The 17590-nt window shown below is 36.2% G+C and overlaps 1 protein-coding gene across 1 annotated transcript in view; it reads left to right on the forward strand.

Moving 5' to 3' along the window:
- Positions 1–17590, forward strand: part of PIK3C3 (phosphatidylinositol 3-kinase catalytic subunit type 3) — an 86509-nt gene that overhangs the window by 24116 nt on the left and 44803 nt on the right. The window contains exons 10-19 of the mRNA XM_019472566.1: positions 487–641; positions 2449–2536; positions 3738–3805; positions 6846–6951; positions 7807–7923; positions 9325–9456; positions 11821–11949; positions 12282–12351; positions 13012–13076; positions 16968–17052. Coding sequence (XP_019328111.1) covers positions 487–641; positions 2449–2536; positions 3738–3805; positions 6846–6951; positions 7807–7923; positions 9325–9456; positions 11821–11949; positions 12282–12351; positions 13012–13076; positions 16968–17052 — 1015 coding nt within the window. The remainder of the gene's footprint in view (positions 1–486; positions 642–2448; positions 2537–3737; positions 3806–6845; positions 6952–7806; positions 7924–9324; positions 9457–11820; positions 11950–12281; positions 12352–13011; positions 13077–16967; positions 17053–17590) is intronic.

Below are 17590 nucleotides of genomic sequence, written 5' to 3' on the forward strand. Positions count from 1 at the left end.
AAGTGCAGGACCCGGCACTTGGCCTTGTTAACCCTCATACGGTTGGCCTGGGCCCATCGACCCAGCCTGTCCAGGTCCCTCTGCAGAGCCTTCCTACCCTCGAGCAGATCAACACTCCCGCCCAACTTGGTGTCATCTACAAACTTACTGAGGGAGCACTCAATCCCACTCAACCCCAAGATAGTGCATAAGAGAGGAGAGAATCTGAATTCCTGGTACCATGGTCCAGATTTTATGCTTGAGTTTTCTTCTTGGGAGCCAGAAACGGAAAGGTTTATTTTGTGGATGCTAGAAGCAAGTACGGCAGCTTAACTGAAGATAACTTTGATGTAGTAATTACTTGCTAGGGAGCTCCCAATTTCCATTTCTTTAAAGGTCACTAAATCCTGACTAAGTTTTTCTGTAAACTAGAGTTTTGAAAACACGTGGAGTCCTAGTCAGCTTTGACTGATGCCCTCAATTAATTTTCTCTTTTTCCTCCATGAGGATTTGCTGATGTACCTGCTACAGTTAGTCCAGGCATTGAAATATGAAAACTTTGATGACATAAAGAATGGACTGGAACCTAGCAAAAGGGACAGTCAAGGTTCAATGTCAGAAAGCATGACAACATCTGGGAGTAATGGTGCAGAAATAGACAGGTAAGAAGCTTATATTTCCGGCAGAAAAGCAGAAACGTGTAACATTGTAAGCTCTCAAATTCTTTCTCCTTTTTAGGGACCATTGCATATTCAACATCCTATTTTATAATCTGAAGCGATGATGTGGGGGAAAAAAAACCGCATTCCTTGAAAGCTTAGGGGTTATTTCCTGACTACAGATAGTTTACAGAGCAAACATTCTTAATCTCGAAGTTGTGGCCTTTGGCCTTGCTGTATGAAAGGAAGACAACTCCTGGAGAACAGGAAAAACACTGGCATTGCTTCCTTCTGTCCTTGCAAAAGTTAGGGTGTCTTCAATAAAGTTGTTGTACGAGGCTCCACTTCCCACTTTCATCAAAGAATGTGGATCTAAAAGTCCGATCGGTCTGAAATGGAAAGAAGTTTCTTCCTGCTCCTGCAAAAGAAGGCGTAGGGAGAGTCCTGTGAATGTAAAGGAGCTGGGGAGCACACTTTTTATTCTTGCAGGAATCCAAAAGAAAGGTTGAAATATCTAATTAATATGGTATTAAGCAAGGTGCAAACAAACTTCGTTAACTGAAGTGTCCTGTGAATATTTAATACATGTTTCCAGGATTTTTAGTCTTAACCGTCAATGTCTAATCACTTGTGTCACTAGGGTATACTTTTCGTATTACAAGAATACTGCTTTTCATTGATCTTGCTGCTAAGCTGTAGAGTGGGTGTCCTGGGATGTATGGTGTATTTTAAGGCTGCAATGACACTTAGACATTAGTAGAGCTGTTTGATTACTTCCTTCCAGGTAAATTTACTGTCTGATAATTTTGCTTTGCAAGCATTGGGTTTGTTTCCTCTGTTATGTGTAGTTGCATTCCAGAGACAAGTGCTTGCAGGTGTTGTGTATTAGCAATTTCATCTTAAGAACATACTAAAAAAGCTTATCCTGAAAATGTGCATTTGTTAAATTCCCATCTATGTCTGCTTTATTTTTTTTATGGAAGATGAAACAAAATGCTAAGTTTGATGTAAGTGAATGTCCTTCACAGCCATAAACTGTGTAGCTAAGCAGGCATAGATTTTTGCCACTTTCAGGAACTGCAGCTGTCAAAGTTGCTGTTCATGCAGTTTGTTCTGAAACAGGGTTGAGAGATGTCCTGGTTTCGGCAGGGATAGAGTTAATTTCCTTCCTAGTAGCTGGTACAGTGCTGTGTTCTGGATTTAGGAGGAGAATAATGTTGATAACACACCGATGTTTTAGTTGTTGCTGAGCAGTGCTTACACTAGTCAAGGACTTTTCAGCTTCCCATGCTCTGCCAGCGAGAAGCTGGGAGGGAGCACAGCCAGGACAGGTGACCCAAACTGGCCAAAGGGATATTCCATACCATGGGACGTCATGCTCGGTACATAAACTGGGGGGAGTTGGCCAGGGGGCGGTGACCGCTGCTTGGGATCTGGCTGGGCGTCAGTCGGTGGGTGGTGAGCAATTGCATTGGGCATCACTTATTTTGTATATTTTTTATTATTTTCCCTTCCTTTTCTGTCCTGTTAAACTGTCTTTATCTCAACCCACAAATTTTACTTTTGTTCTTCTTTTCCCCCAATTCTCTCCCCCATCCCACTGTGGGGGGCAGTGAGCGAACGGCTGCGTGGTGTTTAGCTGCCTTCCGGGTTAAACCACAAGAAGATAGTATCTTCAAAGATACTTCTCTTCCAGATTTCTGAATTTATTATGCTGTGGAAATGAAATGCATTGCTATTTCCATGCATGCCCCCTGCCCCGCAAGAAAAAACTTTGAATCATGCCAATTACATGCTTTCCTTTATGTAGTTCCCAGATCATGAGTCCTATTCCACCTGTTTCCTCACCACCTCTTACTTCTAAGACAAAGGAGCTTGCAGACAATGAAAACCTTGATGTAAGTCAAATGCTTTACCTTGTATTTTTGATACGTGAGGCTTTTTTAGTGACCTAGAACTGTTTTTAGTTTTTGTTTGTGAATATTTGAATCTTTCTACTGTATCTTGCTGAATACTTAAAGTGCTTAACAAACTACATGCGAAGGAAATAGCAATAGCTTAACTGACTTTTTTTTTTACAGGCCATCTATTTATGTACATGGTTACACTATCCAAAACTGGGGGACTGGGCATTGAATTCTTCATAAAATTCAAGTACTCTGTTTAAACGAGAAAACTGCAAAGGCTGTTGCATGATGATAGATACTGACAATTGCATGTGTTTGAGGTGTTTTAAAGCAGGTTTTTTAATGGAAAACAGTTATCCAAATGTTTTAATCTCTGCAGTCTGTTCTTCCTGTAGCTGTATTCCTTGGCGTGGGTGTCATCTTTTTGGACCTAAGTGAGACGCTGTGTTGATTTAGATCTGCCAAGGATTATACTCAATTTATACCACAAGTAGAAGAGTAACAAAAGTAGGCCTGGAGGGAGGGAAAGATAAAAGATAAAGAGAGTTTGAGGGAACCTGTTTTTAATCTGATGTGCAGTTAATTGGTCTTTGAACTAAAGATCCATTCCCTGTTGCAAATCTTCCTTTTTGGGTCTCAGTACAGCATAGATAATAAGCCTCAAACTGAGCATATCAGTAAAGATACACAGATTCCTTGCTAGTTGGAATATTAAATTTTAAAAAAGCAGCTAAATGTTGTGTATCCTCTACAGATTTTTTTTTTTAATGTTGAAATGTAGAACATCTTAATGAGTTTTAGATCTTCTGGATGCAAAACAGGGTAGTAAATCCCTTTCAGGGTTGACTCTTATAGCGAGGGATAATTGCATAGGAGGAAAGTGTAATATATTGTAAATAGAAATTTTACATTAAAGATTTATTGTTGGAGAACATCATGTACTTTTTGACATGTTGGCAAATATATTACTGTAGTAGCAGACCTTTTTTTACTTGTAGTGTTGTTGCTGGTTTTGGAATAATATTAAAACTAATACAATTTAAATATTAGGTTGGACTGGATTCACATTTTGGAAGGGAATGTATCTCTCAAAACTCCTGCAACTATTTTGGGTTTTTCCTTAACTTCGTCACTCTCTTAAGTGCTTAGACTTCTTTATAACTTAATTTTACTTTTCTTAAATCCCTTCCAGCAAGACCTTTGCACTTTCTTGATTTCACGAGCATGCAAAAATTCCACGTTGGCAAACTACTTATACTGGTATGTTAGAAACTGTTTATTCGTACTGTATTAATGTCTAATTGAAATCAAAGCTATAATGCCCAGAAGGATGCACAGCAAAAGATGACCTGTCTTGAGAATCTCAATTTCTGTCAGGATGAAGTAGTAGATTTAAATCCATATGCCTTTGAACAGAATAATTAGTAAAAGGAGGGTGCTGGTTTTTAAAATGTACAAACGTGCTTTACTATTAGACAAAGGTGATTTGTAGGGCATTAAGTACAGTATTTAAAAAAAAAAAAAACAACCCCTAACTATAAATTGTCGTTCAATTTGTTTAGGGTGGTGTGGTGGGAAGGAGATAAAGTTCATCTTCTGCTCTGCTTTTCTATTTGGTTTGTGTTTATAGTTTTTGACAGTGTTGGCTAGAATATTAAGGTTATGCACTTTTGTATTAATCAGGAGTGTACTTTATGAAGGTTCATAAAGCACTAATTTTTTTGTGCTAACCTAATTATTTTTTAGATTCCATTTGTGGTTATGCTACGAGCACAAACAAAATGTCACTGCAGATGTGTGCTTTCTTAAGGGGGAACTTTAGTTGCGAATAGTTCATCTAGATAGTGGAGAGGTAAGATTACTCAGCTAAGGATCTTGTCTCACTTCAGTGGTTTAAGAATTAAATTAGATGCCTAAACTAGTCATCTGCATGCCTTCTGAGTAAGCATTTGCAGATAGAATTATCTCATTTGAAGAAAGCTGAGGTGAATAGAGCTGTACTCTGAAAGTGTGTGTGTACGTGTTTATGTTGATATGTATCTGCATATACACAACACATACAGCTATTAAAATGTGTGTACATACAAGTAAAAAGAGAGAGCTTAGATGCCTTTTACACGGCTAACCTTAAGTCAAATGATTCTCATTTGTATCCTTTGTAGATGTATCTAATAATTAAAAAAACTTATGCACATTATCATATGTTAATGTGCTATGAATATTAACCACAGATCAGCTGTGAATTAGGAACAGAGTGTGATATGTGATGTCAGCCTACTCAGCTGTTCTTATAAAATTCTTAAAAGGATCCTAACCTACCCTGAGAGTGACTCCATTTGTAAATGTCTTTTTAAGTTTTATTATTTCATTGCTTTTTCAGTAGCTTAATTTTAAAATATATAAGTGCATGACTTAACTACAGTTCCTTAGTGTACATACCTGTATTGCAGTGGCCAAAGATAATGTTTGGCTTCAGAAAAAAGTGCTATTAAATTTAAATGATTAAAATAATTGCAGGCCTAATTGATGTGGGTAGAAGCCAGGTGCTTGACCTAACCAAATATTCTTCATTTAAGATAAGTCTTAGTAGGTTAGCTTATTTCTATCACATTGATAGAAGCTGTGCACTTACATTTCGGCAACATCTCAGACATTCAGTCTACAGAAAGTTCAGAGCATCCAGAACTCTGAAGTTTTTTGTCTTATGACTTGGGGGGGCGGGGGAAGAAAAAGAACCCAAACAAAAAAAACCCAGTCAATTTATTCTTTGTTTTCTTTCCAGACATCTCAATTTCTCAGTGACAAAATACAAATGTTGCAGCCACTGTTTGACCTGACATAGCCATAAATCCTCTTGGCTGCTGATCAATTGCTTGTTTCAACTATCCAGACACAGCATGCACCTAAAATAATCAATGGAAAAAGTACAATAACCCTTGAAAATCAAACCTCCCTGCTCAGTCACCTGTCATTGTAAAGCTATCCTATCCTTATACTTTAACAGTGGCTACAGAAGTTAGTGCTACTGCTTTTTTCTGTCTCTTCTTCGGACGTATGAGACACCTATCCAAGTATGAAGCGTTACTCTTACTCCTTGTTTCAAGATAGCTTTGAGAAACTGTCTAGGGCTTTTTAACAAACAAAGATGAAAATGGCATGCTTCAATTCGTTATTTCCTGTTTCCCTTGAAGTTTTGGTGCACAGACTTTGTAAATATGGGCTTATTTTTATACACATATTACTGCAATCTAATTTTGTCACTTTAGTGAGGGAATGGTGTAGAACAATATATTTGCAAAGTTCTAGAAGTAATCTCTAGTTTTAGATTTCAGTGAGATAATACTCATGGAATAAGTTACATATGTCTTATTTTAATGTATATAATGAGTATTTGTGAGTAAGACTAGTCAAATCTGATCAGCTGCAAATGACAGACCTCTAATCTTGTCCCATAATCATTCAGTTGCAAAGAGATTCTGCACAAGTGCGTAAGGAATGGATAATTCTAGCTGTCAGTGTAAAGTCCAGGCGTGTTTGAATGTGTGGAATCACTTCTGAATTCAAATGCAGTGTTTGAAAATCGACTGACTTGCTAATTTCTTCCGCTTTTTAATAGTGGGGTTATATGTTTTTACTAGGTAATACTAGGTCAACAGAAAGAAGACCTTTTTTGCGTAGCTGCTTTTTGCTTGTCAGTGCTGTGAATATAAATAACCACAAAAGCTTTCCAAACAAATGCTTAACATAACAAATTAAATTTTTGGTATAACTGTTCCAAATTGTACTGTTTAAATTCTTGTACTCGAATCATAATTTTAGAAATGCAAACTTGTTTTGGAATGTAGGCTTTGCAGAGCTGCTTCAGGACCAATACTGTCTCTTCCACCATTGCTAATGATAAAATAGGGAACAGGTGGGGGGAGATTCTTGTTTTTGCAGGTATAATTGAATAGCAAGTTTGCAGCCACTACATTGTGCAGAGGGTAGTAGCACAGTGGAATGCCTGCTCCTCCCACATGTACTGCTTGGTTGGAGTGTTCATATGATTTGGACTTCTGACTTGTCCTGTTTGAGTGATGCCGCTTCACTGTAAGTGAAAGGCCTCAGAAACTTTGATAGACGCTCCTGATCCAAGTGGGAATTTGACTGGGCAATTTTGAAGATTTTGTCTGTTGGTTGATATCTCATTCAAAGATCGACTTTATTTTTAGTTCCAGGCCTATAATACAGGGCTGCTGTATTTCACTCAAATTGTGTAGCACCAGAGTACAGCATAACTTGGGTTGTTTTTATGCTGCAGGTATGTAATAGTGGAGTGTGAAGACCAAGACACTCAGCAGAGGGACCCAAAGACTCACGAAATGTACTTAAATGTGATGAGAAGATTTAGTCAGGCTTTGCTGAAGGTAATGCTTCTGTGTAAGGCAATACAGAGTGTTCTGGGCTAGCCGTTCTTTAAAAAGGCAGAGGTGTCTGGAAGGAGGACAGTTTTTCATGTCATATGTATTGAAACTTTAAAAAAAATCTTCCACTTCTGCTTGAATTTTGACTTTGTGGTAAACCAAAGAAACTACTGACAAAGAAAAGAATAAGTATTGAGAACTTTTTTCCTCTGTTTTATTTCTTGTTCCTGTTAGTAACATGCTGGTTCTAAAATCTTCTGCCTTGTGTAATCAGTCTATTTTATTTACTATTTTTTTTATTGGAAGCACTTGTCCTTGCAGTGCAAATTGAGACAGAGACCTGTCTTTTGAATTCACTGTATTGTTCTCTGTATCAGCAGCAGAGAGGGTGCTGGAGCAGCAGGGGAAAAAAGGCAAAAACAAAAAAACCAACCACTTTTGTGAATTGCAATCTCTGATTTATAGCAGATGTGGAGTCTTTCTGATTTTAGTGTGTCTCACACTTCATATTAATTCCCATTTTAGGTATGTTATTCAAATCTGACTCTTCGGCTTCCTAAGACTATTCCACGTGCTTATCCTTACTAACTTATTTTGGCTGTGTGAATAGGTTTGTCATGCATGACTTCACCACTGAAATTGTTGATGCAAATTGAAGTGCACTGGTAGGTCAGATAATTGATTGCCAGCTACAGTGATTCTGATTGTGTTTTACAGAAAATACCTTTCGAATTGACGGAAAATTGATCTTTATTCACTTACCTCTTAAAAGCCCAAAGGTCTAAGAATAAAGATATAATTTCTAGATAAAATAATTACAGAACAAAGAACTAATTTTGTTTCTTTTAATTCATTTAGTGTGAAAAGTCTGTCAGAGTTATGCGTTCGTTGTTGGCAGCCCAGCAGACATTTGTAGATCGGCTGGTTCATGTAATGAAAGCAGTGCAGCGTGAAAGTGGGAATCGTAAGAAAAAGGTAACTAAAGGATTGGGAAAATAATTTCTAGATAAAATAATTACAGAACAAAGAACTAATTTTGTTTCTTTTAATTCATTTAGTGTGAAAAGTCTGTCAGAGTTATGCGTTCGTTGTTGGCAGCCCAGCAGACATTTGTAGATCGGCTGGTTCATGTAATGAAAGCAGTGCAGCGTGAAAGTGGGAATCGTAAGAAAAAGGTAACTAAAGGATTGGGAAAATTATCTCTGGCTAGAATTTGACAATAGGAACATTAGCTTTTCACTAAAAATTCTTAGCACTGAGATTTATAACAGATGTCTGCCTGTCCTGTAATAATTTTAGCAGTATTTAAACAAACTTAGGAGAGGTTTAGATGAGTCAAAGTTCAAAAGTGTTCTGAAAGGTTGTAGATGAAAAAGAGAAGAGGCCCTTGAGAAAAATCTCGGGATATTTTGGCAAAAGGAAGATACGGGAATAATTGAATAGTTGATGATATAACAGTGAACAAGTTGTGGGGGATGTGGGAAGGGAGCAGAGGTTATTGTGGTGTGAGAATTACACCGGAATAGATAACGAAATTTGACTAGCGGCAAGGTTTCATTTACTCCAAGAGCAACAAAACTATTCTTATATAAGGTGTGTGTTTAGCAGAACTTTGCGTTCTCTGAAAGTTCTCTGAAAGTTATCTGGTTTTGTTGAAGGAAAAGGATTTCTATCATAGGTGCATTTTAAGAAGCTTTGTCCTTAGTTAAAATATTTCAAGTGAACTTGACAGACAAGTATGAGGAGGAAGCAAGAATGCCAAAGGAACTTCTATTCATGTATTTTCTTTTCCTCTGACACACTTTTTAAGCATGGGTTTTTTTAGCGTAGTAATTTTTTCCAGTGTAAGGAACTCTAAAACTGACTAGTAGTGTATTTCTGGTAACTACAGATGTAGGAATGTAGAGCAAGCTGTGAAATCAGATCTATGCAAGTTGTTGGCGATTTGGTTCATTGGTGGGATCTCCTTGAGTTCAGGGATTTAAGGGATCAGGGCTGAAGACTTGAATCAAGTTTCTGAAACAGAACTAAGATTTGATACTGATATAGAAAATAAATCATCCTGCTACTTGTGTAGGCAATTTAGGAATAAAGTTTTGTTGAGACTACTATACCTGGCACTTATAAAAATGCTTGACTATATTCAGGCTAGATGGAATATCTGCTTTCTTATTCAGATTACTGCAAATGGAGGATTTTTATTTCACTGGATTTTAAGAGTGAAACTTTAATTCTTTGGAAGAGTAAAGAATATAATAAATTGGATATTTACTAATAATATATCCTTTGTTAAAAGACTTTTTTACTGTTCATATACACCTAGTATGTGTGTTATGTTTTTTTTTAAAACAAGTTTTTTTTCTTTCATTCTTTTAGAATGAGAGGCTTCAGGCATTGTTAGCAGATAACGAAAAGATGAATTTAGCAGATATGGAACTTATTCCACTTCCTCTGGAACCTCAGGTGAAAATTAAAGGGATAATCCCTGAAAAAGCCACACTCTTCAAGGTAAATGAGATCTTCTGAATAGCTGAAATACAAACAAATCTTATGAGCACTAAGCTTAAACATCAGTTGAAAGATTTAAAGGGGCTGACATAGTCGAGGCAAAATGTAACTGTAACGTGCTCTTAAAGTGGTTAAACAACTCTATTTCCTTTATTAAACTCTTTTTTTTTTTCTCAAGTTAATGTGCAAACTTTAAAGCAGCTTTTATAAGTGTGATACAGTTTATAAAGTTTATGAAGTCCCCAAGCTGAAGGCATGCTTCCGAGTTCAGAATTTCTCTGAACTCTAGTTAGACTGTGTTCGACAGGAGTACCGCTTATGCTCAGAATCATACAAATCAAGTCAGGTGCTGCATCTCAGCTAGATGTATCTCTATTTAATTGCAAAATAAAACTGTTAAATTGGTAGAGACTGGAAAGCAATAAGGTGGTCCATTTCACACAGTTGCGGTGGGCTGACAGGTAGATCCTGTATCCCTATGGTTGGTAAGTCCTTAAACCAATCCGTAGCAGTTTTTTGTGATCATATGGCCAGCCCTTATTCTAGTTAATAAACAGTCAATGTGCTGTTGAAAGAGCTGGGGTTATTTTGCTTCCTATACCACTTGGAATGCAAGTTATTGCCTGGAATGTAAGTTATTACCTGTGTCCAGTGATGTAGGACCTCTTTATAAATTTACTTTCTATAGGTGACTGTGATCTAATTTTAAGATGACCAAAGTGAGCTTGACCAGTCAGGCCTATGTCCAGGAAGCATTCTCTGCCAATTAAAAAATGTTCAAGCTGCTGTGGCAACTTGTGTTGATCCATCATCTCTACTAAGTCACAAATTTATTATACCCAGTAGTTTCAAACTTTGACAGGCTGCTTGTTGACTGTGGTATAATTTGTGTTTACTTAAAATCAGAGATGAACATCTTTGCATAATTTTCTACCATACCATCTCTTGGTTTCCCAGCTTTGGCTTGGTTCTTTATATACCAGTTAGTCTCTTTGAAGAGTACATTTCTTCAATTCTATGCTCTTGCACCTCATGTTGGATGCATCATTGGAAAGATCTTGTCATGAAGACTCAGGTTTGCAAAACCTTGTTAACTCTTAGCGTGAATATGATTTAAGGGTCGGGATCAGGGGAAGAATGTTGATAAAAAGACTGCTGGAACAGCAACTAAATATTTCCTATCAAGAATAATAGCTTAACTTGATCAGGACAAACTCAAGTCAGTCTTCTAAATATTGGTTTTCTGTAGCAATGTAGAAAATTTAGGACCAAAAATATGAGATGTAACTTGTTTCAAAATCAGAGATGGTTTCTGTCCTCCTGATTCTGAAAGGTTATAGATTTCCATTTAATCTCTCATTCTGTACTATGGGATAAAAAACAAACCCAAAGAGGGAAGAATGACTGATTTTTGGTGCTCTTGGACATCACATGGCAGCTTTTGTAAGACTATTTAAAGAATCATTTTTCTTTTATTTATGGAACTTAATAATTTTGAAACATTCATTGCATGTGAAAATCTAATGTAACTGCTCAAATATTAAACTCTGTATCCTTGATTTTTTTTTTGTTTGTTTTGAGGAAAGTGACTTGGTCAGTTGCAATAGATTAAATCATTCATGTAGGTAATTGATCCCCTTCAACCCATTTTATGCAGAGAAATTGCAAACAATTAAATTGGCTTTCTCAAACAAGAATGTAAAAAGGCATTTTTGCTTTTACTAAATAGATTAAAGAAGCAATTGATTGTTTAAGATGTCTTGCCCCTAGCATTTCTTTGATGTTTATCCTATAATTGTGTCTCTTTTTGATCTGGTCAGTTTAAATTTGTTTTGTTATGACCTTTTGCATAGTGCTTCTATGTTGGTTGGAATTACATGCATACAAACAAAATTGGAATCCTCCTGTCCTTTCCTCTTCTGCTGCTGGGGGGCGGGGGGGAGGCAGGAGCAATGTATCCTTCACATTCCTTGCTGAGAAAGAAGGAAAGCCTTAAGATTTTTTTTTTTAAAACATGCCTAGATCACACTTTTTTTAAGTGGAAAGAGTACGTTCTAACTGTTGAGTCCTAGGCAGTGAGTAACTGCCTTTAGAAGCTTTAGAATTGCTTCTTTTCTACCAAACTTAAGGAACGTGAAGAGACTTCTGGTGCTCACAGCCATGCTGTTGGTATTCAAATAGGGCTATTGTAAACCTTTTTGTAACTGAATTTGGTACCTGAATCCTGTGACCTGATACTTGCTTAATTCACTTCTAATTTACAATGCAGTAAACAAGGATTTGTACTTTAGAACTCCACTGTAGCAATATGTTAATGTGAACATTGCTGTTAACCAGCTTAGTAGAGTAAGTTTCCTTTTCCAGAGTGCCTTAATGCCTGCTCAGTTGTTCTTCAAGACAGAAGATGGAGGCAAATATCCTGTAATTTTTAAGCATGGTGATGATTTACGTCAAGATCAACTTATTCTTCAGATTATTTCACTCATGGATAAGGTGAGAATTATTAATCCACATCCTTGTCCTTCTATGTTCTTGATTCTCCTTGTCGGGAGCAAGACTGGTGAAAGCTGTTAATACAGCTTATGTTGCTAATATATTCCAGGGTTCTCAGACCTTAGGTCACTTTTTTCTTTATAGAGGCAATGATCTGGTGTAGATTTAAAAACAAACAAACAAAAAAAAATTGGGAAACAGGAACAGGCTTTCACTCATTACTGATTTCAGTGAAGACCAGTGGAGATCTGTGTCCAATACACATTCCTTTTAGAAGTAGAAGCTGCCTTTCTATTGCATTTATCTTTGCTTTTTTGTGTTTTTTTTTCCAGCTGTTAAGAAAAGAGAATCTGGATTTGAAGCTGACACCCTATAAAGTGCTGGCAACTAGTACAAAACATGGTATGAATACTTTTATTTCCTAAAAATACAGTATTGGGAGGAATCTTCTTCTGTTCATAGACTGTTGTGACACGCTGTTTTCATGAGAGATGTTTTGCTTAGTACAGTATTCTAAAAAGGAGCTCAAATGTGTAAGAAAACCTAGTTGCAATGTAAGTCATGGAAGTAAACAACCTGAGTGACCACAGTATTCCATAGGTGACTCAAATATCTTCATAGAAGAAGCCTGATCTGGATTTTGGAGTATGTGACAATTAGTAGTGTTATCTCTGCTGCTAGCATGCTGTGTCATCTGGACAAATAACACTCCTATTTATAGATCTTTGCATGAAATGGAGGAAAAAAACCAAGACAAAACAAAATCAAACTTGGCTATGCTTTTTAGATACATTCTGGATAAATATTTAGGAAGCCATTGATTGATCTTTCTCTTCTCGTGAAAACTTGGAACAACAGACCTTTTGCAAGCTAATTTGGTGTTAATGACAAGTTGTTTTAAAACTGCTGAAGGCAGAAAATGGGGACAAAACATGTTTTTTTGCCAGTGAGAAGCAGCCGAATGAAAGTGTGTATTAGTGTTGCCCTTTAATAAACATGCATTATAGAGTAGCTTGAAAGTTCTATACATTGGAGACTTTTTTTGGTTGTCTTCTGTCACAGGCTTTATGCAGTTTATTCAGTCAGTACCAGTCGCAGAAGTTCTTGCTACTGAGGAAAGTATACAGGTATGTGATGGGGAATTTTTAAGTTACCTTCTGATCAAACAGTATAAACTGCAGGCTTAGATCTCATGTAGAAGTCTTTAGTCTCTCAACTGATTTTTCTATCTGTTGTTAGAAGACAAATGACAGCTTGAAACATAAGGGTATCTACAGCAGATGTTTTGCTTTAAAAAAAAAAGAGATCTGTGTCCAATACACATTCCTTTTAGAAGTAGAAGCTGCCTTTCTATTGCATTTATCTTTGCTTTTTTGTGTTTTTTTTTCCAGCTGTTAAGAAAAGAGAATCTGGATTTGAAGCTGACACCCTATAAAGTGCTGGCAACTAGTACAAAACATGGTATGAATACTTTTATTTCCTAAAAATACAGTATTGGGAGGAATCTTCTTCTGTTCATAGACTGTTGTGACACGCTGTTTTCATGAGAGATGTTTTGCTTAGTACAGTATTCTAAAAAGGAGCTCAAATGTGTAAGAAAACCTAGTTGCAATGTAAGTCATGGAAGTAAACAACCTGAGTGACCACAGTATTCCATAGGTGACTCAAATATCTTCATAGAAGAAGCCTGATCTGGATTTTGGAGTATGTGACAATTAGTAGTGTTATCTCTGCTGCTAGCATGCTGTGTCATCTGGACAAATAACACTCCTATTTATAGATCTTTGCATGAAATGGAGGAAAAAAACCAAGACAAAACAAAATCAAACTTGGCTATGCTTTTTAGATACATTCTGGATAAATATTTAGGAAGCCATTGATTGATCTTTCTCTTCTCGTGAAAACTTGGAACAACAGACCTTTTGCAAGCTAATTTGGTGTTAATGACAAGTTGTTTTAAAACTGCTGAAGGCAGAAAATGGGGACAAAACATGTTTTTTTGCCAGTGAGAAGCAGCCGAATGAAAGTGTGTATTAGTGTTGCCCTTTAATAAACATGCATTATAGAGTAGCTTGAAAGTTCTATACATTGGAGACTTTTTTTGGTTGTCTTCTGTCACAGGCTTTATGCAGTTTATTCAGTCAGTACCAGTCGCAGAAGTTCTTGCTACTGAGGAAAGTATACAGGTATGTGATGGGGAATTTTTAAGTTACCTTCTGATCAAACAGTATAAACTGCAGGCTTAGATCTCATGTAGAAGTCTTTAGTCTCTCAACTGATTTTTCTGTCTGTTGTTAGAAGACAAATGACAGCTTGAAACATAAGGGTATCTACAGCAGATGTTTTGCTTTAAAAAAAAAAGTACTTAAATCATCACATGAGTATCTCATGCCCTAAAAGTAATACCATTTAAATAATTAAAGTGTAATTTAGTTATGATACTGAAATTCTGGCTTTCCTGTAATGGTGAATGGAAGATGCATGACGCTTTTCCGTACTGTTTTGTTTTAAAGTGTTTCTGTTATTCATTCAGTAGTTTTGGCTTGATACCTTGTCAAAGTATGTTTTAATGATTTTTTTTTTGATGGAACAACTAAATAGTGTGTTCATATGATTTCTGAAGTCTGTTACCCTGCCATAGCCTATGTATAGATACTGTGTGTGGTTTGGGGTTTTTTAACCTTTTTTTTATTTAGCAAACCTGTCAGTAACTGTCATGGAATTGAGTAGGAACACACTTGAATAGTGGCACACAGAATTCATGCTAGTTTCAAGCACAGGACACAAGCTAGGTAGCAGAGCTCAGCTGGTTGAGATAATATGATTGGATAAAAACATACCAAATTGCCATATGAGATAGCTAATAAGTTTTTTTAATAAAAACACAGCATGTTTATGTGGGATTCAATTTGTCACATACCTTTTTTCCCTTTTTTGTAGTTGATACTGAAGTTTGCATTTGTTCATAGCTCAGTAACTGGGAGCCAAAGCTAGTAGCTCCCAGCTACTATAAACTACATACATTAAAAATACAGAGATTAAAAAATGCTTATCATTTGTCATTATCATTTGCTTAACAAATAAGCATATCGAATACTTATCACTTGTAAAAAATGCTTATCATTAATCAGACAATGACCAGCATCAAATTGCATAAGTTTTTTGAGCTTTCCATTCAGTAAAGATTGTGATAAGCTACATCTATACATTCAATAATCATACAGTTTATAAAGTGTTTTCTTGGCAATCCTTTGTAATCTTGGAAATGTACTATTCATATTCTAGTCCATTATATGTTTTTATAAAATAATATATTTAGAAATGCTTGTGAAATTGTCATTTTGCAATTACTTATAACATCATATTCCAGTCTAAAATAGGTGCCCCACTGTTTTAGTTGCTGTGCAGACGTAAGGAGCAATTCTTCCTGTGAAGAATTGCTAATCTAAATAGACAAGATGCCAAAAGAATGTGATTTAAGATTACTTCACAGATCAATGGCAAAATACAGTATAGAGCACAGATTTCCTGTGCCAAAGCATGATAAAATAGCTGGGCATTGTAGGCCAAGGAAATGAAAACTAAATGAACGTTTTTAGGTGTTGTGAAAGTTTGGTTTATTATTTTTTGTAAATATTGATTTTGGGTGTTACAGCTGTTTTAATAAAGATGGGCACTGTATATAAATATTTTAAAATGTTTCACTTCTGAAAAGATACAAAGCAAGTAATCTAATACTGGCTGGTAATACAGATCTGCAGGAAGGAAAAGATGTTTTGATGTTTGAGTGTTACTTACCTTCTATCAACAGTCTTGAATTTACAGTTCATGTTTTGGAGGCATTTCTGTTCCACACTCTACAGTTTTAGGGTTTGGATGGTCTGAAGTCTGTTTGTGTGTTTGGTTTTTTTGGGTTTGTTTGGGTTTTGGTTTGTGGTTTGTTTGTTTGTTTTTTACACACAGCATGTAAAATTTTGGAGCACTGAAAGTAGATCTCTCTAGTACCCTGTTAACCAGTTAAAAATTTCGTTCCACATTTTGCTTAGGGATTTCATTTAACAGAATCTTTCTACTCTGTCAGCTTTTTTTTAACGTATCTCGGAAGGTCTTGTTCCTCTATAAGCAAAGATAATTAAAGCTTTCTCCAGGCCTTAAAACTCTGATACGTGTTACAACAGGACGGCTTTTCAAGCAAAACTTTCTTAAATAGCCTGCAGGTACCTTCCTTCAGTACCTCCTTCTCTTTTTTTTTTTTTAAGATTCCCTTCATTTAAGATTCCCATCACTTACATCATCCACATGCCTACAAAGCTCCTCTTACAGTGCTTGCTTAGCTTTGTGTTTGCTTAGTGGAAGAAACTTGTGCTTAGGCTTGGATTTAATTTACTTATCTTTTGTCTCAATCAAGAAAAAAAGTTTTCTTCTGAGTGGTGGGAAGGACTGTTTTGGCCCAGTCCACATTTCACAGGAAATGTGAAGTTTCCATTTGATGACTTAGATTTTTCCTATTTAACTCGGTAGCGGTTGGTTGTATTGAGGATATTCCTCATATTGAGGATATTCCATATTGAGGATATTGAGGAGACATATAATGATGATAAACCTTGTAAAAGTGTGTGTCCCAAATGTAGTTACTAATCTGGGCTGTTAATCCTGTTTTAGTTTTTGTTGATCTGGCCTAAACAGTTTCCTGTGGAAGTATTTGCACTCATAGTTATTAATTAGTAACTTTTCAATGCATTGTTAATGTTCTGAAGCTGTTAATGAAGAAAACTGCTTTTCAATTTGAACTTCACATCTGTTAGAGTATAAGAATGTGATGGAAAAGATAGAAAACAAATAAAGCGATATAAAATTAAATTAGATCTTACTAGGGTTTTGGGGAATGGTTGTTAGTTTAACAGATTGTAATAACAGCCATTTGTGGTCTTTATTTAAATCTTTTCTTTCTACTAGTTCTAAAGATCCTGTTTCAGATCATGTGGTATAACTAAATTTGTTGATGACTTCCCCTCTAGAACTTCTTCAGAAAACATGCACCTAGTGAGACTGGCCCTCATGGAATAAGTGCAGAGGTGATGGACACATATGTTAAGAGCTGTGGTAAGTTAGTCTCTTACAGTTGGTAACTTTATACTTCAGATATGAAGGACAGGGTAGATGAGATATTAAGATATTTCAGTTTAGATGGCTGCAGGTAGGGCACTATGCATGTACTTGCTGTCAGAATCCCTGTGAAAAGAATAGTTTTGAGCCTGGCATGTCATACACAATTCCACTCCTCAGCCCTCTTTTTGTTCTCCTTAAAGGAGACTAGAAGTTAAATAATCTTTGCTTTCTAGCAATAATCTTACCTTTGCCCCCTCTGCATCATGAGTTGGGGTCTTTATAATTCAGGGAGTTGTAAAGCATTTATGTAATAATAAATAATCTGTATTTGAGGTAGAAAATTTTAATTTGTTTTTAAAACATTGGGTTTTTTTGGGGTGAGGCTTGTTCCATTTGGATGACAAGAAAAAGTGGTAGTGTAGTTCTTGTTCAGTAAACTGATGGCAGTGTTAAAATATCACATTTTCTGCCCATTAAATTAAAACTGACTTCATTCTACAAAAAAAAAAAAGGGAATTCAGTTGGTGCTCCA

This window comes from Aptenodytes forsteri, unplaced genomic scaffold, assembly GCF_000699145.1.
Source record: "Aptenodytes forsteri isolate BGI_AS27 unplaced genomic scaffold, ASM69914v1 Scaffold36, whole genome shotgun sequence".
NCBI lineage: Eukaryota > Metazoa > Chordata > Aves > Sphenisciformes > Spheniscidae > Aptenodytes > Aptenodytes forsteri.